General features: G+C 36.2%; 3 protein-coding genes across 3 annotated transcripts; all 3 read left to right on the forward strand.

Annotated features, from left to right (window-relative positions):
- Positions 1 to 2,508: 2,508 nt before the first annotated feature.
- On the forward strand, positions 2,509 to 10,862 carry lin7c (lin-7 homolog C (C. elegans)). The gene is made up of 5 exons (XM_030162794.1): positions 2,509 to 2,708; positions 3,844 to 3,962; positions 4,123 to 4,194; positions 4,342 to 4,551; positions 6,015 to 10,862. The coding sequence occupies exons 1-5, from the start codon at positions 2,672 to 2,674 to the stop codon at positions 6,180 to 6,182; spliced, it is 606 nt and encodes a 201-aa protein (XP_030018654.1). The 5' UTR covers positions 2,509 to 2,671; the 3' UTR covers positions 6,183 to 10,862.
- A 4,283-nt stretch (positions 10,863 to 15,145) lies between these two features.
- LOC115417234 (60S acidic ribosomal protein P2-like) lies at positions 15,146 to 18,555 on the forward strand. Its single transcript, XM_030131248.1, has 5 exons — positions 15,146 to 15,261; positions 16,721 to 16,844; positions 16,951 to 16,999; positions 18,047 to 18,142; positions 18,452 to 18,555. The coding sequence occupies exons 2-5, from the start codon at positions 16,722 to 16,724 to the stop codon at positions 18,526 to 18,528; spliced, it is 345 nt and encodes a 114-aa protein (XP_029987108.1). The 5' UTR covers positions 15,146 to 15,261; position 16,721; the 3' UTR covers positions 18,529 to 18,555.
- Positions 18,556 to 20,307: 1,752 nt separating this feature from the next.
- Positions 20,308 to 24,649, forward strand: fth1a (ferritin, heavy polypeptide 1a). Its single transcript, XM_030127136.1, has 5 exons — positions 20,308 to 20,595; positions 21,451 to 21,556; positions 22,296 to 22,442; positions 22,796 to 22,921; positions 24,168 to 24,649. Exons 2-5 carry the CDS (start codon positions 21,455 to 21,457, stop codon positions 24,324 to 24,326), a joined length of 534 nt encoding a protein of 177 aa, XP_029982996.1. The 5' UTR covers positions 20,308 to 20,595; positions 21,451 to 21,454; the 3' UTR covers positions 24,327 to 24,649.
- The last annotated feature ends 2,116 nt before the right edge of the window (positions 24,650 to 26,765 follow it).

The following is a 26,765-nucleotide window of genomic DNA, read 5'->3' on the forward strand; positions in this document are numbered from 1 at the left end:
AGAGGACAGTTCCATCTTTAAAAGCTTGCATGCTGCTTCAATTGTGAATTGAAAAATTCTCCACTTACAAAAAAGGATATGACGCTGACCAAAAAACATTCCGTTTACATATTCAGCAGAAAACAGTTTTCCTCTCCAGTAATTTATCTGTTTACTGTTCTAAACTTCTCAAGGTAATGTTGGAATTACATACTATGTCAAGGTGCTGTTGTCAAAGCTTTGCTGTTTATTTTTTTATCCCCACCAGAGGACAAGATATATATAAAAAAAAAATTCTATATATATATATATATCTATACATATATATATAAAATCTATTCATTGACATGTTTCTGGGTTAATATTATTCATTTTGTATGTTGTGAAGTTGTTTGCAATATTAAACTGAAATATTTGAAGAAATAAAAATGACTATAGGCAACTGAAAAACAAAATCAATGTCGATAAAGTTTCAAATATGCATTTCTAGGCAGGATAAATTTTATTATACAGACAGGGAGGTACACAGGCACACACACACACACACACACACACACACACACACACATATATATATTCATTTGCATGCACATACACAACATTTGCTGCACATTTTAGATTTCTGACAATTTCATGAAACTCCAAATTTACAGCCATGAACGACAATGAAGCTCAATAAATACAAAGGAGTTACTGAAAACTGGCTGCAGGAAAACAATAGCAAAGGTGTGTATTTGGTAATAAATGAGCAGAGATGCATGTGCAGGTGTTAGTATTGGGATATGTTATTCAGAACTGATTAGGATTGTGAAAAATAAGGAAAAATTCTTCCAAGTCTCTCATTTCTGCTGCCCAGCACCGTTTTATAAACACAAACTTCTTTCGATACTGACATGTTCATACACTGGCGTTCAGAGATTTACTTAATTTTCACACTTTCTGCACATGTGATATTTCACAATTACAAGAACATAACAGCACAAGAAAAGCACCTGCATATACAAGTGTAGACTAGTACAAGTAAGCTGTGGGTGTACGTGAAGCGTGCCTCAACTTGACACTGATATATTCAGCCACCCACACATTTGTGTACATTGAAAATATAGAACAAACACTACAGCTTTAGACACAATATTTCTTTAGAATTCTTTCACAAAAGAAAAATAGCATGACTTTTACATTCACTGTAATACAAGGCTAAATCCATACAAAGGAACTGTTTTGGTGTCGAGGCTGCAGCATCTACATTACCTCTAGCAAATAAGCAAATAACAAACTGAGAAACACACCAAGTTTAAATGCCAGACTTTAAGGTCAAAAACTTTAATTACATCTAATATTTGTTGTACTTTTGATCTCAACCACACTTTTATCGCCAACTTTAAGGTAAGTGTGACCTCTGAAGAGAAGGTGTCTGTCATTTCGGCATTTGTGCAGAGAAAAGATGCTCCACTCTCCGCTCTATTTTTCGAGGATCCTCCAGAGAAGTCTGATGAAGAGTTACAATTAATATGCAGAAGTTGAGGATTCACCTACAAGAGAAACAGCGCAGAAGCATTGTACGTATCTCTCAAATGATCCACCACTAAGACCCTTCAGTCAAAGGTAGACGCTGGCATAAAGATAAAGCTGAAATGTTTTATCATAAAGTTCGAGTGATAACATATCAGGATACAGAACAATAAATAAAATCTGGGATGGTATTTCTCTTTCCTTCTTTCATCACAAGTGAGGCCCATTTGATTTAAAAATACACTAATAAAAGCACAGTTGTGACTGAATTTTGTATCAGTTTGAAGTATAACAGAAACATGAAGACAAAACCTAGATTTCGCAAATCACACATAATCAAATAAAGTTTCTTGTCTTAAAATACTGGGTTAAAGTAAAGGAGGTGCAACGTTAACTGTGACTCATTCATCATATAAGAACTACAGACTACATCGGCTCCTATTGGGTCAGACCGATGCACTTCCATCCACAGCAGCTCAAACACCTGCTGTGAGCTCAGGGACTAGGGTGTGGACAGAAGAGCAAGTTGTTTAAAGGTTTCAACCTAAACAGAGCAGTGGTGCAGTTTCCTTCTGCACAGTTTGTTCTTTAAAGTGTCCTGCAGCTAGAGGGCGCTAGAGAGACAGTTCCTCCTTCCAAGTGTTTGCAAATGCCAAGGAAGTTTCTGGTAATGTAACCAGCACATAAGATGTAGTGTTAATAAATAATCATTATAAATATATATTTGTGTGTGCTCATATGAAATAGAACAGTAGTCGTTTCTAGAATTAATAGTAATGGATTAACACTATATAAATCGCATTACTATCCTACATCAACTCCAAAAATAAAATATGCAACGATGCCATCAATGGACGGTATCTTCGAAGTGTATTTTTTTTACACATAGAATTTTACTGACTAGCTGTCAAAAATTAAACGTATACTGTTTTAGATTGGGGTTATTGTTTCCTTTCAAACTATAGAAAACGACGGCTTGAGCCCATGGGTTCTCCATTCTCCGAGAGTTCAGTGAACGCACCATGACACTGGCAGCTAGCCTAGCCAGCTAACTTGGCTAATCTGATTTATCGTCTACGTTAAGCGCACCTAACGTTAGCTAGGATTACCAATTTTAGTCTTCCGTATCAATCCTTTAACGCAGCGTCCACCTGACATCAAAAAGACTCTCACTTAAGTGATGGCATCGCTTGGGGAGCCTGTGCGGTTGGAAAGAGGTAAAGTTAATTGGCTAGCTAACGTTAGCTGCAAAATATTTGTTGTGACAGGGCGACTTTAACTTATCTCAGCTAGCATTAGCCAAACAGACTAGTAGCTGTTGTTTTTGACTCACTTTGGGTTTATGTGGCTAACGCTGCACTGACGATAAAATGTAGATAGCAGCATTATAGAATATAATAATAGACCATCTTGGTAGCCAGTTAAAATAGATCATTTTTGTATGCATCGTCTGAGCTACTTAGCTAACTAGCAGACATCGTACGACGATCAGTGGAGCTAATGGCAGTTTACTTCTTAGCTAAGCCAAGGTTTAATGTACAATAACACTTGGCAGATGTGGCTTCATAACATCGATGGATCAGTTTCATGAAAAATAATGATGACATGGGTGATATGCATCAATAATTGTGACTTTTATCACTCTCAGTATGTTTTACGGTCTGTAAAAAGCTGACATTAGCTGCTGCTCTGTCTGCTAATGCATTGTGATTGAATAGCAGCTTTTATGATACCAAACTCTTGAGTTTATGTTGCTACGGGCAATGATCAACTTTGCTGTACGAGATATATATATATATATATATATATATATATATATATATATGTATGTATGTATGTATGTATGTATGTATATATATATATATATATATATATATATATATATATATATATATATATAAAATACCAAGTTTACTACTCGCCATATATATATATTTTTTTTTTTACACTTTTAATTACCTTTAATTATAGATTTGTAGATGTTGGACAAAATTATGAAAAGTAGATCAGTCTGAAAATAACCACTAATAATTTTGCATTAATTTTTGTTTTACATTAATAGAGCATCGCGCAGCAGTATTATTACATTTATAAATTATTTTAGATAAGTTAAACGTTGGTTAAATGAATTACGGAATGAACTGAATTGACACTAATCTGAAATACCCAGTCCTCATCAGAACATCATCTTAACCCTGTTTTAGACTAATGGAAAGAAAAAAACTAAAAAAATATATAAATAATGTTGCTCTTGCAATTTGAAAAACACACAGAGCTTGTTCCATACTTCTTTATCATGTCAGCTCTTGTTTTCATTACCACTGATGTGTGCTCATATGTTTTTGTTGACAGATATTAACCGTGCTATTGAATTGCTTGATAAGCTCCAGAGAACAGGGGAAGTTCCTCCTCAAAAGCTGCAAGCGCTGCAGAGGGTCTTACAGAGTGAATTCTGTAATGCTGTCCGAGAGGTGAGACCTTTTGACTTTACTGATTTAAAATAAGATGCCATTTTTCCCTTTTAAATTAAGCATTCATTGTGTTACATTGATAGTGACTACTGTTATCACAGTACAACTATTGTCAGGGTGTGAATATTAATATAATAATGACCAACATTGTTTTCCTTAGGTTTATGAGCATGTGTATGAAACGGTTGACATCAACAGCAGTCCTGAGGTCAGAGCCAATGCCACAGCTAAGGTACATCCCAATATATGTCTTTCTGTTTGTATGTCAGCCTATATGTTTTGTAAAAGTATCTTCAGCTGAACTCTTTACACATTTCAAAAGTGCTTTGAGGTGTGCATATTTTCCAAAAGGTTAACAGCATCATTTTTTCATTGTCAGGCTACTGTGGCAGCTTTTGCAGCAAGTGAAGGACACTCGCATCCACGTGTTGTAGAACTACCCAAGACAGAGGAAGGCCTGGGTTTCAATATAATGGGTGGAAAGGAGCAAAATTCACCTATTTACATCTCAAGGATCATCCCAGGTGGCATTGCTGACCGACATGGAGGCCTGAAGAGAGGCGACCAGCTTCTTTCAGTTAATGGAGTGGTATGTTGAATCTACACGGACATTAAATATGAATCACCATATGAAAGCCTCTTATCTATGATGTAAAAAGTTTTTTTTTCCAGCATGACTTCTGTCAAAGTAATGTGAGGCCAACCACTGATATTGTAAAGTCTTCTCATACGTTCCTTCCTACTGTTGGAGAGTTGAGATGCACTGCAGCCAATAACATCTCATTTTCAGTACATCCACCACATCAGATGCCCTACCACATTACAGTGTTATTTAACAGTGATGGGTGCTGCTGGTCACTTCTCCATGTTTAGGTTAAATTTCAAAATCAGCCAATTGACTTCATGTTGTTTTGTTTGTCTCATGTGAAATATTTCCAAATTAGATTCAAGATTCACAAGATGCACATACAGAGAAATGAGATGGTATTTCTCTTTCACCTTACTACTTAAGTGCCATGCAATTTAAAAAAAAAAAAAAAAAAAAAAAAGATAAAAATAGAATAAGAATGAATAATGGGTATAAAAGATAAACTATAATAGAATATTAAAGATATAAATCAAACCTATTTACAGTAACAGTGGTAGTGTAATACAGTAACAGTTATCAGGTGAGGAGGTGCATAATGGAATAAAACAGCAGTAGATATGACTAGAGTGCAATGTGTAATAAAGTGCAGAAGGTTTACAGCATTTAGTGTTATATTTTTGTTAAATGCAACATAGGGCTGATTGTTTGGCATTTTCACTGCAGATTGTTTCACCATCCTGTGACAAAAAAAACATTGACACATCTATATTGCAGACCGCTTTCTCAGTGCAGCTGCTGTGGAGTGAGTCTTGTGTTTTAAAGCTGCAAATGCTGAAATCAAAAGGAGAAAAAAAAAACCACTACAAAATACACACCCTGCTTATCAAGCAAGACAGTCACATCTGACAGAATCTCAACAGTGATCATACTTACAGTTGTTAATCACATATTTAATCCACTACCTTCCCCATAAACACTTCTGAGCTTCAAAAACCTGTGGTCACAAGGTAGATTTTCTGCAGCCAGAAAACTGAATCCAAGGAAATGCACACAATTGTAGTTTCCTCTCAGACCACATGAAATATACTGTAAAGTAATTATGGAATATTTGCTGAATGATGTGGAAAAAAACTATCAAACACTGCATCTTAAATTTCAATGTATATACTGCAGATTAAGCACAGAATGCATGGAATTAAATAGAGATAATAATAGTGTCAAATGCTGACTTTAGTTCAGCAGTGTCACTTTTATTATCATTAATAACAAAAGAGAAAACATCAACATGATATTGGTGCAGTAACACAGACAAACTTTATCATATAAGTTTTCTTCCAGTATCAATATATACTGAACTCATTGCTTCAAAGGTACTACATGTGTGTCAAACAGTATATTCATTATTTTATAATAAATAAAGGGGATTATTTGTTGAGTGTTGTGTGTTTCCTCTGTGTTTTTAGAGTGTGGAAGGCGAGCACCATGAGAAAGCTGTGGAACTCCTCAAAGCAGCTCAGGGCACAGTTAAGCTGGTCGTAAGGTACACCCCCAAAGTCCTAGAGGAAATGGAGTCACGCTTTGAGAAAATGAGGTCGGCGAAGCGCCGACAACAGAACAACTATCCCCAATAGGATTTTTCCATTTTGATGCCCAGCTCCCTTGTCTCTCCTCCGCTAGCCTTCTGGCCATCTGTTCTGGTCTATTTCTTATCTCCCTGCCCAAAAAGTGTAACAAACAACCTAAGTTTAGTTGTAGTTCATACTCACACACACTGTATATTGTGCTTCTATCATTTTTAATACTTACCATTGTTACTGTACTGGATGCTTCTGCTCTAGGAGAAAACACTAGAATAACCATGATTGTCAGTGTAGGTGTTCACTCACACCCTGTGCATTATTTTTCAATTGACAATTTGAATGCAATTTTGGAGACTAACTACACACCTCCTTTTAGTGGGAAGGTAGTGTTTTTAATTCTTTTATCACAGCCACTACCAAGTGCCTCAGGGCAAACAAGTTTATCTTATGTACTGTGTTCATGATTCTTTGTTTATGTTTCTTTTAATGGATTAAGGCAAGTAGTGGTAATTAAATACATAAGGCAGGAATCGCTACATGCTTTCCATCTTTTCATCTCAAAAATCATTTTGTTTGATATACATACATGTTAAACCCCTTTAACTGTGCAAAGTTAAATCACTCATTTTTTATTCTTATTGCCACTCTACAAACATCAGATCAGAAACAGTTGTATCTCTGATAATAAGGGAAACCAGTAGAAGAATGCTTTAGAGAAAGTTAAGCTTGCTGTTGGTTTTCTAAGATTATAGCTGGATTTCCCCCAGTGTTTTGTAACATCATGCCACACTATAAAAAGCTCATTCTGTTCTGTGCAGTTTGAGCTATAACTGATGTATTGGGGACTCGGCAACACTTAAGCTAAAGTCTTTTAACCACTGAGGCTCATATTTTTTGCAGATATCAAAACAAGAAGCCTTCTTAAACAAAAAGTCTACATTTAGAATAAAATAAGATAAAACATGTACACATTCAGTTTAATTTGTCCCGACATAAATCATAAATGTACTTTTAAGTCATGGTTTTCTTTCTGCAGCTACAGTACTGGTACAAACTGAGAGATGAGTTACTCAACTCTCTTCTCTGATCTTTACTAAAATCTGCTTCTTAGGATCATTTACATCAGTTAGTAAAAGCTGAAAGTAAGCAATTCATTGAAGACACAATTTCTGATGTGTGTTTGCATCACTGTCTAGACAAATCAAACAGCCAACACTGATCCACACTGTTGAGAAAAGGTGCTGTAAATCCATTGCAATGGTTTGATCATTTTTGTTATTTTTTGTCCAGCTATAACATTAAGTCACTCAGTGTTTTGCAAAACACAAAGCATGTTTCAAGTGATACATTTATAGCATTTTGACGTTAAATCTTTGTGGTCACCAATGTCTTTCGGTGAGTCTCAGATGATGGAACACACTAAGATGTATGGTCGAAGTTATGCTCATTTCACACTCAAAGATATTTCAGTTATATAGTTGAACATTGAGTTGGAACTTTTTTTTTAACCTGTCAGATTTGTGTGATACCTACAAAGTTGTTTTATTATTCCTAACTTTCCTTTATTCCTTTGCTCAATCAAGGCAAACTATTTCAGACAACAAAAATAAGAGATTATAACTAAACATGTCATTAATGCAACACAGTCATTTCATTCTGATTTGAGCTTTGACACAGTTTACAGTCAAAATAATTTTAAATACACAACTTCAAAATTTTAATTTCCACACTTTACACTAGAAGGAAACCTTTGTATCTGGAAATAAACTGGGATTTCCTTAGGTTTTGTACTTCTAGGCATGTGTGCGATATGGCAATCACACAAGACCTTCAGTCATGGCTTCTTCAAAATTATTTTCAGATACTTAAAAAAAAAAGTGTGTACTCAGAAACTCTGCTTGCTTTCCCAGTAAATACAGTTTATGACACTTATTACCGATTGTCCAGTCTTTGGGTGTGTAAAGATACAAAACCTCCCAGAACGAATCTGTAGTTTATTTTAGATATTTATTTATACAAGTGTTTATCTTCATTTTAGATGCAATATCATGTATATAGCATATGTAAACTAGGGTCTAGATGAGCAAGCCATACTGTTTGTCCGGTCTCAGGATCAACACATTACAAAAGTCATACTGGAGGTAGTGATGTGTATACAGTTCTCATTTATTTAAGAAACTCAATGAAGTGGTGGGTAAAGTAACAGAAACATTGCAGTACGTTGAAGCATTTTGCTTTGAAATAGTGTCATGAAGGCACTGTTTAATTGCGTAAGAGAGTTTACAGGTTTTCATGGACTAGTCGGTCATGAGTACTAGATATGTGAATTTTGCTGCAGTCGTCTGTGTTGGCTCATTAGATAGTTGTACGCTTCCAGTGACCATTTCATGTAAAACTGGGTCACCAATTGTCTGTGGTATTTTCATGGATGTAGCTGCTTTGTTATGTAGTTACTCTAAATTTAGCACATTTTCATTTACTGGATTTGTTATTTTACCCACCACCCTGTTGTGTATACATCCAGTACAAAGAAGGGAATAATTTGCTCCAAAAATGGTAAAAGGTTAGTTCGTTAATGTCTTTGGCTGAAGAGAATGTATACCGGATGTGTCAAAATGTTCTTGTGTGCTGTAAAAACAGGCCTATAACAGAAAAGTATGGATTACTAAATACATCACTAAAACACTTTGTAGTAGGGGTGTAACGGTACAGAAAAATTTCAGTTCGGTATGTTTTTGGTACAGGGTCTTCAGTTCGAAACATTTTCTCTACATTTTCGGTGCTGTGAAGGACACCAATTTCACAAATTTGACGTGTTACCAGAAATGCAAACGATTTTCATGGAACAATGCCAACACACCGCTCTTGTTTTGCCGACTTGTCTCTGTCCATTGACGTAACTGACTAGGAATCCCATATGCTCCCAAATCAGAGACCTTAGAGAAGACAGAGGGTCTTCCAACTCTGGCTTTGTACCTGTGACACTGCTCTGAGCTGCCATGCTGGCTCACATTCACCATGTGTATGGTGCGTGTATCACTTAGACGTCCGTCTAGGATATCAAATATTGCACATGGGTTCTGCTTGCGGCCACCCTGCTCATAGTGTGTGCATTTTGCTTTAAGGTTCATGTGGAAACTTAAGGTGAGTGTTTGCGTTCTTCACATAGGCTACATATATTAGTTCAGAACACCTTTGTATTGTATTGAAGGCCCTGAACCGAAATGGTTCAGTGCAGTCAAGTGCACCGCTACACCCCTACGCTGTAAAGCACAAAAATCTATATCTTTTCAAAAGGAGTGAAATGAAAGGCTTTTGTTGATTTTGGAGAATGAGTTGATGGTGATAATATTCCGTTTATCACATTTTTCTTCAGTTTGTAATTGTCTCCACATTGTGTCATTGCTGTCCATGTTAACACAAACTTTCCTATTCCTCCAAATGTCAGAATTATCCCCAACAACGAGATTATCTTTACTCAAGCAAGAGACAGATATAATTAATTTGTACAAATTTGTATGTCATTGCAAGAAATCTGATGATGTGTGCAGGGCACATTCAACACGTGCCATGTTTTCCTGTATTCTTGGCAACAACAACAAAAAAATGCAGAATTTTTGACAGGATTAAATAACACACAGCACTGCAAAAACTATTTGCAACTCAATTATCTATGCAAGTTGTTTGAAAAACCTTTACAAAATGGCTGGCATTTCATTGATGAATGTTTTAACTGGAAATTTCTACTTTTGGGCAGTGTGAAAAAATGCAATATGACATGTTCAACAACTTTGTGGCATCACTGTAGTCAGACACAGTTATATCCTGTTAGTTTTAGAATTGTTTTCATATCGGTCACTACTCAGTGGCTGCAGTTCGGATTTCAAAGTGGTACTAGTCTGTCTTACTAAAGATTGTCGGGATGCATGTAGAGGCAAAGGCTGATGGGAAAGTGTGGTTAGAAAGGGACCATTCCTTAGGTTACTTAGAGCATACTTTGGTTTTATAAGCTGATGATTTAGCAGAAGTGATGGGCTGTATATAAAAGAAGAAATGTCTTAATAATGTATAGTTTGTAAATTGTGTTTTATCAACCTTCAGCGCTTTAGAGTCACTGCTCACACATTCACACTCGCAGAAACACACACGTACGGTGTGTGAGAATGGCAAGCTCTCCACTGAATGTCACTCACCTTCGTCTGAATTAGTTGCTAAACTTTGTGACGTACTCTTCAACTTTCTACCTTGTGTTTCTTGTCTATATATTGGAATGGTCGATAGAGTATTTTTTATATTAGTTTTCTTTTGATATTTTCTCAATTTTTATAAGTGATTTTCCTAAAAAATAAACTCCAGGAATGACTGGTACGTCAATTTTGATTAAGTACCAACGGCCATATCAGCAAAGCTTCTGAGAAAAGCAGCACTGATTTAAGATGGATGTACGAACATTTGGAATATGAAGATGAATGGCTTAGATATGTGCTTTTCTGAGATCTAAGCAGATTATTCTTTTTCGTACCAAGACCAAACTTGCGACATTTGTGAAAATTTTGATAATATTTTGAAATGTTTAGTGCTTGTTTAGGATTCTTAGCTCTCAGCCGTGTTGTTTTATTTTTGGTTTTCTGGTTTGCTGTCTTATTTACTGTGTTACATTAATGTGGAATGTAAAATGTTGTGATGTAGAACATAAATCACACCGAGGCTTAAATAAACTGCTTGAAATGATGACTTTTAAATGTCTTCTTCAACATCTGTTACACACAGTATTTCATGCCGTTCTATTAGACGTCACTAACGGCAGAAACATCTGGAGGACACGTTTGTGATCATAACAAACAGCATGTTCATAGGTGTGTCTCTGCCTTCACAAGATGCTGCAAATTACAGTCTTCGCTCTTTAGAAACTCGGCACATATCGCAGGTGCTTCAGCTTCAACAGAAGGTACGAAGGCTTTATTTGACGCAGGAGAACAGGAAACACATCAGCTGCCAAGGAATATTTCAAGAATCATCCAGAAATGACCTTTAATGATTGAAACTTGACAAACTTCTACTGTGATCTTCTCTCTTACATCACTGTCTGATTTTAATTATATGCTAAAGTCAATCTCCTACAGAAATGGAAATATGGATGTGCCTGTGTATGTAGTTTATAAGTCTTTAGACCAAATTCATCATCAGCAAAAATTACACAGAAGAAATTTACAGCCATGGGAATCTTGAGAAGTTGTTTTAATCATGAAGTTAATATATTTTTCATTTCCAGATGCCTGTCATGAAATGTTTTGCGCCTTTGTAGATCTACTGCAATCTGTAAATTGTAATGTGTATCTGTAAATAATGAGCTGAGGCATAATATAGTTAAAATTCACTTATTTTTCTTAAGAAATCTCAGGTTGTTGAGGTTATAAGGTTCATTTGTAAACATTTTCATGATGTAATTGTACTTTTTTCCCCAAAACAAAGGAAAATCTGGAGTTGTCGTAGGTTAGTATGTTATTATTTAACTGGTTCGTCCCATTTGAGAACAGATTACGCTGTATGTGGCCCCTGAACTAAAACGAGTTTGACGCATGTAATTTAGACAATGACATACATTCTGTACTTTGGTCTCTGTTCAGCACCACAGTGGATCTGAAGTGAAGCAGTCAGGACATGATTGAAGTGTAGATGTTCAGCTTTAATTCAAGAGGTTAAACTAAAATAATGCATTAACCATGTAGTCATCACAACCATTTGAATGTGATCCAAATACTTATGAGCTGCAGTGTATATGATGTCTTTAAAATGAAATTAATCATGTCCTAAATCGTCTTGTGGTGACTGTAATATATCACATATGGCTATTTCTATGAAACTGGGTTCATTTTAGTACCTGGCACTTTGACATCTTTTAAACCCAATAATAAAACAGAAATTTTAACATATTTCCCTACAGGATGTACCTAATGATGACCTCAGATAAATGCAAAAAAAAAAAAAAAACATACTCTTGCTTTGAGCCATCCCAAAATAAATTAATTTTAATAAAATATTGGGGCCAAAAATACAACCAAAACTGGGACATGAAAAGCTACCTAGGTGTCAGTGCATTTTATCTTGAAAACATGGCTTGAAATGGTTTTATATACCGCTATAAATAAAGACACTGTTAAATTTGTCGATCCTAGTGGTTTTTCTAATCCAGACATGCAGGTTTTTCATGAATCGGCAGTCTCATTCCAGGTTTTGTGTGTAACCCATTGTGTCCACTTGCGTTACATGCAGAAATTGCCCATTTAAATGCATATGAATTGCGAATGATTTTGCAACAGCGGTCATTTTTGTGAAACATTCTGTTCTGCATAATTAGTTCAATTCCCAAAATGTACCTGTGAGAGAATGAAAAGATATTCAAAATAATAGTAGCACCTTTTCACCGTGTTACAAACAGATTTTTGTATGAAATATAATGTAAAATAGTATAAAAATATGTTTTATCTGAAAAATTGCTTCTCTTTTATCTCAGTAAATATTATTTTTAGAATAGACCCAGAGTGCATCAAAATTTGCTTCATAACATTAGTCTATATCTGGTTCTAATTTTTAGCCCCCATGTCCTGTTTTTAGGGCCCAGTTTCATAGAGGCACCCATATACAGTCATCATTCTCTTCAACAGGTGCAAGAGTATTTTTAAATGGATTATTTTTTAGTTAGACCTTTGCATTTTTCCTACAATATAAAGAACAGAAATGACATTTAAACAGCATTAATTAATAGTAGTGGGTGAGACTGGGTGTGATTCGAACAGTATTCAGTCCTGTTACAAACATACATGTCTACTCACCTCCCTGATGTGACAACATGGATGTTCAAGCTGTGAACAGACACATGTGGATCCTGGAAAAAATAAAGATTTTTGAGGTGAGAACGTAAGTACATATCAAGTCCAAAAGTAATTTTTGTTTAAAGCATAGAATCGTATGATTTACATTAGAAGAAACTGTAGTTTCTCAGACAAAATGTGCTGTATTATTTCCTCTGCTAAATGCCAACCACTATGCTAATCCAGCTCGATGAACAGTGGCTGACAGGTGGCGTGGGTTGTAACACGTCTTTAAAAAACTGTTACAATCGTCACTTTACATAGAACTAAGAACAATTTCTCCATTTTAATAATTTTACAGTGACTATGTTGTTTTGATGATGGTAAAATGTGTCATTAAATGATGCTTTCTCATCTTACACCATCATTTGTACATTTTTATTGTAATTTAACAGAAAATAATGCAAAAACTTACATTCCCGCAGTCATTTCAACTCTACTCGCATTCATATTATTTTAAAATATCATTAAATCACTGGTGAGGTTTGTTCCTTAAGATTAATATTCTTCTATTCTGTTTTTTTGAGGCATATCATAGGTGTGTCCTCTGTTTTTATTTGTTGTGTCTGGTACAAATCATCCCAACATGGGTAAGTCTGTTGCACTATATGTGACAAAGGAACATTCTTCCATTTGACATTTTCTGAAGTCTGTGATATTCTTACAGTTACAGAAGTTGGAATAAATGCCATTTGTAAATGGCATATATTCCAGGGTCTGCCTCAAACATTAAGGAAATTACAGGTGCTGCAGGAAAATATTAACATCCATTCTCAGTCTTATACTCTATGTGAGCGTCAACCATTCTGAACATAAACTTTTAACTAAATTGTAATGACAAATATAACATTTATGTGTCCAAATGTTGAGGCGTTCTCCACTCTAGATGAAGTGATGTTCTTCAAAAGGTGGCTTTGCCCATTCTCATCCACACACACCGCAGAAATGTGTGAGGAGCTCGGTGGTGAATCAGGGCCGTTTGCCTGGAACCAAACAGTGTACGTGACAGCGATTCATTATCGGGCTGGCTGTTCACACTCCAGCTTGAGAGCAGAGCACAGCTGCTGGTTTTTCATGGTGTGGATGCAATCCATTGCAGAGTCTCATGTGAGGATGGTTCACTTCGTCTTTTCTGGCAACCAAAATCAATCACACCCGGGAGCAGGACCAGCAGCAGCAACAGCAGCAGGAGCTGAGGGCGAAGCAGGAGGCCAAAGTAGATCAGGAGCCAAATCAGCAGCAGGAGCAAACATGGAGGAGGAGGAAACTGAATCATTCACCACAAATATGTGTGGATAAAGGAGGAAAACATGTAAAGTTTGCTGTAAGTCAGAAACTGTCAGAACTGCAAAGAGTTTGAAGAAAGATAATGTTGAAAGCATTAACTCCAGCACAGCAAATAATCATATATTTCGTATATTTGTGGAACGTTTCTGAGATTTTAATCATGTGACCTAGCTGTACACACATTATACACCCAATAAGACAATGTGTAAAGTTAAATTAAATTCTGTTCTAGTAGGTATTACAATAATTATAACAAACATTCAGTCTAGACCAGTCTTTATCCACATTTTTTCAGCTGTCAAAAATTGACAACCATCATGTTATCAATAAATCACAAGTAAATTTAAGAAACAAACATTCTTTACCACACTTTTACTGCCTGGAGCATTTCCATGTTTCAGGCAGCCATTTCAGTGAGGAATGCAATGAATAAGTCACAGCTTTGTTTATTTGTGTGTTCTTGGAAACATACACATATGTGAAATACTTTAAAATAGGGTTAAATAAGTGCAGTCTGTGTTTTTTCTGTTGTCAGACTGTATTCCAGCCTATATCCAGATATCTCATGACACAACAGATTACTCATACAACATTAATTAAATATAGGCCTATTTAAAAGTGTCTCAGGTCCAGAAAAATACATGCAAATATATTAAAGTAGTTCGAAGGAAAAAGGAAAGGATACAGGATTTGTCTTAAGACTCTACATGTCCTGGTTAAAACTGATTTTTAGATATATTTTCTGTTCAGAGGACAGTTGTGTAACTTTTAACGCTCCTGTCAATGAGCTGAAAACACGACAGCACCCACATCACTTCACTCCCGTGCAGCAGAGAGCGACTCGTGTGTTTTTTCACTTTTGACTTAAAACGTAGAAGAAGAAAGCTTTCTTACCTTTTCTTCCGGTGACGTAACTTCCTTTCCGCTCGTGCTAACCTAGAAGTGAACACGCGTTCGCCTTTGTAGCTCAAGTGAGTGTTTTTTTAATAATGTAATAACACTGTTAAACACTGGAAGAATGATATTGCATGTCGATGAAAATGACCACAAACCAAATCTGATAGACTGTAGGCTTTAATGAAAGTTATTTTTACAGTATTTATTCATTTTCAGCACGGCAGCCTCCGCAGCGGCTACATTAGCTTAGCATTAATGGCTCCACATGTGTTAAAATGAAGTAGGCACTGTAAAAAAAACACTTACTTACAATCATTTGTTCAAACGTGAGGATAAAAACTCGTCGATGCAGTGTTCTTTCAGTAATTGTAGACAAACGATGCGCAGATTTTACCTGTTTTTTCCGGTACAGCCTAAAATCATCTCAGCGAATGATCAGCAGTGTTAGTTTATACTGAAATATCGATCAAATGCACTTTATTGAAACGTTTCATATGTTGTACGATTTTAATAATGAAGTAAATATATCCGGCACTGGAGGGAAGCTACACAAAATACTGTTGAATTAATATTTTGTTGTACCTGGTGTTAATGTACTATAACATGTTTACCTACACATCACTGTGAAATTTGTCTCAAAGGCAGATAAAGACAATGTCTTAGTTTGTGAACTGTATTCAGAGGAAAACCCACATGAAAACCTGTGGAGTCATTGGTTTTTCTGAGCGGTTTTTTCTCTTTAGGGGAGCTTTCATGTTAACTTAACACCAAATGTTTCTGTTACGTTGTCGATATACACTCATAATATGTTGAATATGTCTTAAGTTTGATATTGCTTTTGTCTATGATTGATTCACTGGGTGCCAGTGTTCATCTTTTGCTTGTAGTTCCCTGTCATAGAGTTTAAAGAAAAAGCACAGAGGTATTGTTAAAAAATAATTGGCCTATATGTTGTTGAAAAATCGAACATAAGAAATAAAAGCTTGTTACTGTCATTTACATAGATGTATAATTTGATTGTCAACCATGTTAATTGCTATGATGTACTCTGTATATCATATATTACTATCACTTAAAATTCCAAATTATTAGGAATTGGGAAAACCCACGACTTTTAGTATGTGCCGTGATTTTTGTCAAATCTAGTTATGCAAAATACTCCAAATGGTCCATTTAACTTGATTAAATACATGGAAAAATATTGAATTTCAACTTATTTGGTAGCAGGGCTGCAGGATTTGCTGATATTTGATCAAAGTTGGAAAATGAAAAAAACATTGAACTCTGATGTGTTTTTTCCAACTCAAATTCAAAGTCGTGTAGAAATGTAGAGTTGTAATTTACATTTTTACACTCTTCTCATTTTATCTGAATCCTAAATGTCTCAATACATAAGACTTTAACTGCAGCCTTTTGTGGTCAAATATTAACACAGTGACATTGTGATTCGGTTAAATATGCAGGTTGCAATTGATGTAACATTTTTTCATGTAATGTGTAGTAATGGGTAAAACCTTTCTGATTTTTTTATAGGATGCGTTACGTTGCTGCTTACCTGCTTGCTGCCCTTGGGGGCAATGAAAACCCTGAGTCCAAGGACATCAAGAAGATCCTGGAGAGCGTTGGTATCGAGGCTGATGACACACGCCTGGAAAAGGTACAAGTAGTGTCTATTAATTTGTTGAAGTGTGCTAGTTACATGGGCTTTGGACTAACATTTGTGATATCCAGTCATCACGTTTCTTTTTTTCCCTTCCCAACAGGTCGTCTCTGAGCTTAAGGGCAAGAATGTGGAGGAGGTGATCGCCACAGGTGAGTGTTTTAGCGTCACATCTTGCATTGATGGATTCTGGTGTTTGTCTGCTTTGTCCATCTGGATCAAAAGTGTAGATGACTAGTGTTAACGTAAATACATCTATTCAGAAAGGTGATTTGTGGGGGAAACAAAATACATGTTAAATACCAGAAGCAGCAGAAATACAGTGAGACCTCCATCTTAATATCTCAGAAAATGATTGAAAGCCATCAGTAAAATATATGTAATAACAAAAATATCAGTATATTTGTCAGAAAGGCTTTATACGATGCGACGAAACAAAGCTGCAGTGTTCACATTAAAGTAGTTTATTACATAATTGGTCTCATTTCCATTTTAGTCTAAACAAAAGCATCTTTTCCAAGCTGGATGCATGACAAGGTTCTACAACAAAGATTTCCCTCTGAAAACACAAGTCAGGGTTTTCATCCATCTAAAGGAAATGAACAGAAATGGAGTGTATTTTATTCAGAACCTTTTCTTAATCCATCTGAACTGAACAAAAAACTAACCTCGCTATCAATTTTTCCTCACTTAAAGTTTAATAAAACCAAAAAATATCACGTGCATGTACCTGTGAAGCAAATATTGTCAGACAAGTGTGTGAATGCAAAGTAAGAGTTAAAAAAAAACTTGAAAATGCACATTTACACTCTTGGTAGAGCTGAAAATTTTCTATTGTGGAAGTGTGATAACAAATGTAGAAGAAAGTATAGAATGTTTGTCCCATTGGCCTCCGTGGCATTGTTTTGGCCAATTAGCAGTCTGGTGTATTATAAACAAAAACAGTAAATTCTCATAAGAATTCTATGACTCCATTCTATATTCCATGTCTAATTTTTACTTAAAGTGATTTATTAGTACAGACATTTTGCTGACTGTGCATGTAAACCCATCTTTTCTTTTAACCACCGACTATATGAAGCATCATTAGAACTAAACTGTCAGATTAATGTACTGATTCTGACCTCTATCCTGTCTCTGGCTGCTGAGTGTCAGTGTTGCCGTTTGTGCCTCATGTCTGCCAATTCCTGTCTCCTCAGGTTACGGTAAGCTGGCCAGCGTGCCGGCAGGCGGTGCTGTCGCTGTTGCCAGTTCTGCAGCTTCAGGCGCAGGTGGAGCCGCCGCCCCTGCTGCAGGTGAGCATTTCAACTTAGCACCTAGTTTGTCAGTATCAGTGACACTTGGCATCATTTTCACCTTCATCTGTTATGTTACCTTCAGCACAGTCTGTTCCTCAAAGTTGTTTTTTATTTGAATTAAATGTCAGAAATGTATGTGAATTAAAATGTTCCTGACTATGTAGTTTTGTGTAAGACACGGAAGTTGTTTTTGCCTCAGGTTTATCAGTAACAGGATTATCTAATGAACGCAGAATGGCCTCATAAGTAAATGTGTTCAGTATTTTAGGGATTTTAAAATAATTTCATGTTTGTTTTGTTTTACAGCTGAGGAGAAGAAGGAAGAGAAGAAGGAAGAGTCTGAGGAGTCCGATGACGACATGGGATTCGGCCTGTTCGACTAAACTTTTTCAAATGAATAAATTTCTATATAAAAAACAAAAAAAAACTTGAGCACTACTTGTTTTTTTTTTTTTTATTGCAATAACTGAATCATCTAAGAAAGTTGTGAATACTCCAGACCGTGCTGTGAGTAGGGGAAACAAATGACTGACTCTTATTTTTAAAAAAACCTGGTCTCATTGTTCAATTTATGAATTGACTATCTCACGACCTCCTTTATGTGGTGTCATTTTTTCCTGAGCTCCAGACCAACGTACACATCTTTAAGCAAATTAGTGGTTTACGTAATTGTAGTGTTTGGCCAGCAGATGTTGCTGTCGCTTTGTAAACAACAGTAACTTCTTAATCATGTCTGTCACTGATCTCACAGCACTTTAGACTGTAAAGCAGTGGTGATTGTCCTGACCAATTCAACAGTTAAATTATTTAGTGCTGGCTTTAGCTACTTTATTTACTTCCTCAGTACTACAACAGGTGCAGGTGACTTGCTGACACGACTGCAGCTGCACGTCCACACTCTTACTGACGTCAGCTGTACTGAGTTCATGTGATAATGAGGATGAAAAAGACTGCTCAGCAAGCACTTGGGCAACAAACATCAGCATTAAATTATCTTAGTGACTAAAGATGATGCTTTCAGGTTTAGTGGAAATTTTACAGTCCAATGAACACTGATTCATCTAAGTAGTGTTTCGTTCAGCATCTACATGTCTGATCACCTCCACAGGTAGATGAAAGGATAGACATGCTTATAGAAAGAACCAGACTCAAGCCAGTTCTGGATATTTGTTCCATGCTGAATGTCTAACCTCTGCAATGTATGAAAGCACAAGAAGAGCTAGTAGCTTTTTGGAGTAATATGAAAACTAAAATATGAGTTGAGAAAAAAAGTATGTTGTTGATTCTTGGAGGTATGTGAACCTTAGTTACATTTAAAGTTTATCCATGAGAGTGTAGAGTCACTAATGAAAATAAATAACCTTTACCTTTAAATGTTTCAGGATCTACTCCCTTCTACTTAGATCTGAACGTATTAGAAGGAAACTGGTGGATACCAGAAAAGTGAAATAACTAAATTCTTTGAGAGGAAATGTCTCAGCAGTGCGTCATCTAGTGGTGTGTGACAAGGATTATTACTTAATCCCTAAATTTTAAAGTTTCCCAATGATATGTGGTGGCATCAAAATGTAATGTGTCATGAGTCACGTGTTAGGACATGAGTCAAAGTTTTGGACAATCATAACCCTTAATACATTTATTATTATTAGTGTATTAGTATTGTTGCCAAAGTCATCATTTTCAAGTTTTCAACAAACAGAAAAAACTCAACCAAATATGGAGTATATGATAGATAGATAGATAGATAGATAGATAGATAGATAGATAGATAGATAGATAGATAGATAGATAGATAGATAGATAGATAGATAGATAGATAGATAGATAGATAGATAGATAGATAGATAGATAGATAGATAGATAGATTTTTCAAAAACATGAGATGTATGACTGATAACGTTTCATGGGTTTTTTTTATATCACTTTTTTTTTGTTTGATTGCATCTATCTATCTATCTATCTATCTATCTATCTATCTATCTATCTATCTATCTATCTATCTATCTATCTATCTATCTATCTATCTATCTATCTATCTATCTATCATGTGTTGTACGTACACAGATATATAGATAAAGGGTCAAGGTCCATGGTTCAGTCACTATGCCCCTCCCCCTCCCGGACGTGACGTCACACAGCACCCGTTGGTTATATCTGTGTTGCGTTCAGGCTCGTATCACAGTTGATTCTCTCATTAGCGGACAGTGAAGGTTACCTGCTTCAACAGTGCTTGAACGGCAACCTTTCTACTGTCTTCATAACACCGCCGGACGGGAATAATCTACTCGATCACTAATTTTGAACACCACCTTCGAAATCAGATCGTAATTTCGTCAAAATCAGTAGTTATCTGCGTTATCCCGAAATCACTGAGCTAGCCAGCTAACTGTTTGTTTTGCTAACGGGGACAGCTTTTCCACCTCCTCACAAAGACCTGCCACTAAAATCAGGTAAGAACACGAAGCCTTTTTTTCAAGGACTAACACTGTTGGTTTGTCGATGCCAGACTTTAAAAGACGGCCACGGTAGTGTGGGTTTATGTAGAGGCCGTATCACTGCTGCAGGTCGGGTTGTTTATGTCGGCTTGGATCTCTTTACCGCCCACACTGTGGCCTTGGCGCACTGGACTGCGCATTCTCTGAAAGCCCACTGTGGCACACTGCGACTCTGGATCCACGCAAACACAATGCAGCACTGTGTCCAAACCTTCTATCATTTTGTAATCAAGCACGGTTAGAGGAGCTGCTGTAAGAAAATGAGTTTACAGCGTCGTCTTTTTCAGCCAATGTTTTCTTTGGCTTCAAATCTTCATGTCCTTACATAACAAACTACTGCTTTGCCAAATCCGGTGAATGTAGGAAAGAAATGACCCAATTAGCCAAGTTGGACTTCCATTTTACAGATATATTCCTGGCTGCTTTTATATTACTGTTTCTCCCTTAATCATTCTTGAAAATCATGTGTAGATTTACAACATCACAGTTAACTTTACTGAGTTTGGTTTACAGAGGCTTGGAGATCAGCCAGCATATGTAGGCCAGCCTTTTGTTTATCACGGCTCATGATTTAATTCAGGACAAATGAGAATAAAATAATAAATAAACAATTTTGCAACACTTGAATGAATCTATTTACCTCAAATTGTAGTTTTATGCTAATATCTCTTACAAATAATCTATATAGACAGTGTGCATGTGCTGGTACTGAACAGTTTTGAACAGCGCCGTGGATATTTCAAAGGTTGGGATCAAGCCCTAGTTTCAGTACCGACAGACATTAAATGAATGCATTTTACTGTGTTTCAGAACCATGAGTTCCCAGGTGAGACAGAACTTCCACCAGGACTGTGAGGCCGCAGTCAACAGGCAGATCAATCTGGAGCTGTACGCCTCCTACGTCTACCTGTCTATGGTAAGAACAAAAAGTGAGAAGAGAAGAGACAAAAGTTTAGGACAATAGAAAACCTGCTGAACAGGTATAGACAATGAAAAACCACAGGGGGAAGAACAAATACAAAAAATAGTTACAAGTGGTGAGTAGAAATGGGGAACTTTGCGTGTATCACTTCTACTAATAGTTATTTCTCGAAAATTACTGTAAATATTTGTTTAGATCTGTGTGTGTGTGTGTGTCCTCCTGGTGTGTTAAGTCGTACACTAATGTGTGCTGAAAGAGACGGTTTTGCAACTCACAGCTTTTGTTTGTTTGTCAATTCAGTAATTGAACTTCTGAGTAAATTTCAAGGTTAACTGGATGTCTGGGTTGGATCGTATGTGAAAATGAAGTGACATGAACTGACTAATAAAACCAGGGTTGAAGTTCCTTTGTAGATTAGTTTATGTACAGAGAAAGGGCAATAAGTGCATCACCTGTACTGAATGTGCTTTACCCTGAAAACAGCTTTACCCTGATGACAGTGTTTGTTTTGAACTAATCTGTTTAATTTAGCTTTTTGTACTCTCTACTTTTCACTCTTTCTCAGTAGTCACTTTCCAGGTTTTAGTTATTCACCTGTTTTGAGGATTTTTGTCCATGTTCTAGTCTGCAAAAGACCACAGTATAGTTAAAAAACTCATACAGAAATAAAAATGTTAAACACTTCACTTGTTCTTTGAGTTTAATGTTGTATTGTTGTGGTATTTCCTCATAGGCATACTACTTCGACCGGGATGACCAGGCATTGCACAACTTTGCCAAGTTCTTCCGTAATCAGTCACATGAGGAGCGTGAGCACGCAGAGAAGCTAATGAAAGTGCAGAACCAGAGGGGTGGAAGGATCTTCCTGCAAGACGTCAGGGTATGGGGTTCTCTGTCCTTTTTTTTTTTTTTTTTTAAATCTTGACATTTTTATGAAAATACATGTGTGTGTTCTTTTTATATCTGTTTTTAAGATGACGTGTTTTTTTTCGAGCTATCGTAAACTCATGTTGGGAGGGTAATATAAGGCAGAAAAGATAGGGAGGGCGTGTCTGTTCAGTCGCTTATCTATCTCAGACACACAAGTACAACCTCCAGAGTTCGAGTAAAACGTTAAACGGCAAACCTACTTTGGGAATAATCAGAAACTACTGTTGTCTGGGTTAGGTCGTTGGCCTCTAACGTCTCATTAATAAATGTCTAAGTGTTCCTTTATCCGGCTGTACATTGCAGAAGCCAGAGAGGGATGAGTGGGGCAGCGGGGTGGAGGCTCTTGAATGTGCCCTGCAGCTTGAGAAGAGCGTCAACCAGTCACTGCTGGACTTACACAAGCTGTGCTCTGATCACAATGACCCACATGTGAGTTCACCTGGTTCTCAACACACCAATGTCACAGTAAATTCCAATAAAACCTCTTCACCTGCATCACATTGTAACAGTAAAGAGAAAAAGCACATTCCTGTTTTGTAATTTATTAAACATTTGCCCATGTGTTTAGGGACTCGCATAACCTTGGTACACTGCACACTATAAGTATGTTACAGAGATAAAATAAATGGATTTGAACACCAGTATGTGACACTTTAAAGCTGCATTAAAGAAAAACACTGTCTCTGTTTTGAGCAGTTTGCCCCAAATGTCACATTTCGTTGTTTAGGGTTTTTCCACCAAACATTTGACAATATTAGTCAGAATTAATTGTGACTCAGAGGGAAGTTCTGTTAAACAGGTGTGCTGTTGTAATGCAAATGGATTCAGTATTTATATATTTTTTTTAATTCTTGTTTTTTTTTTTTTTTTTAACCAATACTGGGTAAAAGTTTTATATATATATATAAAATTATGGAATTGTAATTTTTCAAACAAAACTGCTCAGCACCACAGTCAAAACAAAAATAGAGACTTACAGTCAGCATAGAGACAGATTCCCATCACATTCATATCTGTATAATATAATAAGAGTCCATTTAAGAGCAGATGAAAGGTTGAGACAGAATTGAGGACACATTTTCTTCAGTATAGTCCAAGAAGGGTTTCCAAATGCAGTTCAATGTGTCGATCTTAGAATGTCCCAAGCATGTCAAAAAGTCAGGTGGAATGTGCTCCAATATTTGCTTTCTTCATTCAGAAATGGTAGGGCATTTATCAGAAGTCCAATTTAGTAATATATTGTTTCAGGCACAAAAGGTTAAAATATTATATAATTTACTATTATGTTTATGACTAATAAGCTTATTTGGTAAGCCAAGGAGAAGAGCTAAAGGATCAAGATCAATGTGGGTTTGGGTAAAAGTTTTTTAATTTAGTGATTTCCCTATTGTTTAAAATCCACTGATTGTAAAGTAGCTAAAGTCAGCACATTTCCACAGAGACACTGGTGATACAGATATCCTCCTGCTTAAGTTCCTTATGTGAGCATAGAGTTACTTAAAAATCAATCAACTGTTGCCCTTGTCATCTCCCACATGTTTGTCCTTCAGCTACATGAATAGAACGAAGACAAACATTCTCATCATTTAAAAAAAAAACTGCACAAGACAAACATCATGGCATTGAGTTCAAGTGAATGTTCAGCTCTAACCTGATCCTGCTATGTTTTTGACAGATGTGTGATTTCATCGAGACGCACTACCTGGACGAGCAGGTGAAGTCCATCAAAGAGCTGGCAGACTGGGTCACCAACCTGCGGCGCATGGGTGCTCCTCAGAATGGCATGGCCGAGTACCTGTTCGACAAACATACTCTGGGCAAAGAAAGCAGTTAAATCCATCCAGATACATTTATAAAACACTCTATATATGTATATCTGTACTTTGCTTCTGAATGTTTTCACTATATTAAGCCATCTGCATGGTACTGGCACGTCATTTAAACATTATATCGCTTAGTGCCATTTCCGCCTTGCTTTTATGCTACGTTACAGTTACTTCTACAACCCCCTTGTTCCTGGAATTGGCATCTTTCAGATTTAGTCCACTCTTGTATCTTGCATTTTTTCTGATTTCAGCTGCCTTTACTATGTATTTGCTGTGTGTCATGCCAGGAGCAGGTATTCAAACCAAATAAATCAAACCCTCTGGATTCTGACTTGTCTTGTTTTTATAACGGTGAGGAACACAACTCCTTTGCTACAACCTGTAACCTGAAAATACTATACTAGTGGCATCTGGTTTGGTTTCACTTCCATTACCAGAGAAAGCAGAAGTGTGCAGTCATTTGGTGTTCTTGTTTAACATCAATGATAGTGAGCAAAAGTGTGATGTGTATTTGTATTTATTTAGTTACAGGACAGTGTGTATTGGCATTAGTTGCAAAGAACAAGATGTATGCACCAGATTTAGCAGAGAAGCTAATTTCTATCTGTTGTCCTAGACAAATGACCAACATAAAACATCACATAGATCATGAAGTACTAATACACTGGAAGAAAACCGTTAAAAATGACAGATAATGGGAAGTTTGCTCAGGCTGAATGGTTCCAGCTAAATATGTAAAAAGGGGCTTACATTCTAAAAGTACAATAGCTTTTCCTATGAATAAAAAGAGGAGAAAAAAAAGAACACATAAATAGGGTAATCGTACGTATCTGGGTATTGACAGCAAAACCTTTGCTTGATCTTCATCTAAATAGCAGCTAAAAGAGCATCAATGTATGGTTCACACACAAAAAAAGAAAGTATTAAATTCAGTAGAAGAAAAAATAGGAACCAGAGGTCGAAAATTAGTACCTGGATGTGAAATTGAAACCACATCACATGCCTTTCACATAGTCAAACGTAATTGAACCATGACAAAAACATCTGCTTCCTCTTTGTGCCGATGTATCCTTAGACCCAGAGCTATTGGGTCATCTAGCAGAGGAAAACACAGAGCAAAATAATGTGAATTCATTTACCTGAATACAACTGAAAAGCAGTGCACAAAGAGTTTATAAATGTTAACATCAACTAAGCTGTGTGAAAGAGAAGCCACAGTTGTAAAAAATAAAATAGGATCAGTGGCCCTGTATCTCACCGGCATGTTTTATCACGGATTAGTAAATTTGTGAGGTTATCAGGTTCTGCTGCTATGTCAGAGTCCTGTGGTCTGGATGCAGGAGATCAATCTCCCAATAGAAGTGGGTGGTACTTTCACTGGAGGATTTATTTTATTTTTATTTTACCTTTATTTAGGACAACTCAACTAATTAAATCAAAGTCCATAAATGACTTTCTATCAGTGCTTTGCAGTAAATATATTGATATCTGTAATCATGTCCATATTTCAAGTCATCAAAACATGATCCATTATAAGTTAAAAAATTTGTAAAATATTCAAAAATCATTTTTTTTTCAAAACTGTGAACAAACTATAGACATTTGTCTCAAGGAAGCTACATAAAAATTTTAAATAAATCCAACCAGTCTTTGGAGAAGAAGATTGTTGAAATGTAGACATTGGTGACCTTGAGCTTGACCCTTTAAGGTGGATTTAGAAAATTTTACATGGAGTGGCAGGAAGTCTTGGTAGGGTGGCATGGGAACATCCTTAGTGTGGTACGACATAGAATCTCCATATGTATAAATGGAGTCAATAACACTTGCAAACTATGTATTGAATTGTAATGCAATAGAGTAGAAATTTGCTTCATCTTTAGTTTTATCATAATTACTGATAAAATAACAGACATGTAAAGCTTTACATATCTAAATTTATGCCAAAGGCTTTTAGTGAAAACATGTTATTTTATTGAGTAACATGTTAAATGTCACTGCACTGGAATCCAAATGGAAAACAAAACCATCCGGTGTGGTCCAGATGACATAAGGGTGGATCGTCTCTCTCTTCATCTGCCTCCTCAGCATCTGCTTCTGTCCCTCTGTCACAAACCAACACTTCCTCATTTTCATCCCTCACACTGACATATTTTTTTCCTCTTCTATAGATGTTATGTTACTTTATATGCTCCGTTTTGAATCTGTTTCTTGTCATTATTGAGATGTCCTCTATTAGAGTTTGTATATTTTATTGTATGTTCTAAAGTTCCAATTAAAAAAAAAAAAAAAAAAAGAACCCTATGCTACAAATGGACAAAAAAAAAAACCCCTTTTACTTCTTCTCTTCCTTCCTGGTCTGTTCCTCTCAGTGGCCCTCTTCATCTCTGACCCTACTGGTTTCTCTACTGTTCTTTCTTCTCCTTCATTTCTCTTTTTCTCTTCCTCCT

The sequence above is a fragment of the Sphaeramia orbicularis genome, chromosome 3 (assembly GCF_902148855.1).
Source record: "Sphaeramia orbicularis chromosome 3, fSphaOr1.1, whole genome shotgun sequence".
NCBI classification, from domain to species: Eukaryota; Metazoa; Chordata; class Actinopteri; order Kurtiformes; family Apogonidae; genus Sphaeramia; species Sphaeramia orbicularis.

Coding starts and splice junctions, on each gene's coding strand:
- LOC115417234 (XM_030131248.1), top strand. CDS start 16,722: ATGCGTTACGTTGCTGCTTACCTGCTTGCTGCCCTTGGGGGCAATGAA. Junction 16,845..16,950: donor ATGACACACGCCTGGAAAAG/GTACAAGTAGTG, acceptor CCTTCCCAACAG/GTCGTCTCTGAGCTTAAGGG. Junction 17,000..18,046: donor GGAGGAGGTGATCGCCACAG/GTGAGTGTTTTA, acceptor CTGTCTCCTCAG/GTTACGGTAAGCTGGCCAGC.
- lin7c (XM_030162794.1), top strand. CDS start 2,672: ATGGCATCGCTTGGGGAGCCTGTGCGGTTGGAAAGAG. Junction 3,963..4,122: donor TCTGTAATGCTGTCCGAGAG/GTGAGACCTTTT, acceptor TGTTTTCCTTAG/GTTTATGAGCATGTGTATGA. Junction 4,195..4,341: donor GAGCCAATGCCACAGCTAAG/GTACATCCCAAT, acceptor TTTCATTGTCAG/GCTACTGTGGCAGCTTTTGC.
- fth1a (XM_030127136.1), top strand. CDS start 21,455: ATGAGTTCCCAGGTGAGACAGAACTTCCACCAGGACTGTGAGGCCGCA. Junction 21,557..22,295: donor CCTACGTCTACCTGTCTATG/GTAAGAACAAAA, acceptor ATTTCCTCATAG/GCATACTACTTCGACCGGGA. Junction 22,443..22,795: donor TCTTCCTGCAAGACGTCAGG/GTATGGGGTTCT, acceptor TGTACATTGCAG/AAGCCAGAGAGGGATGAGTG.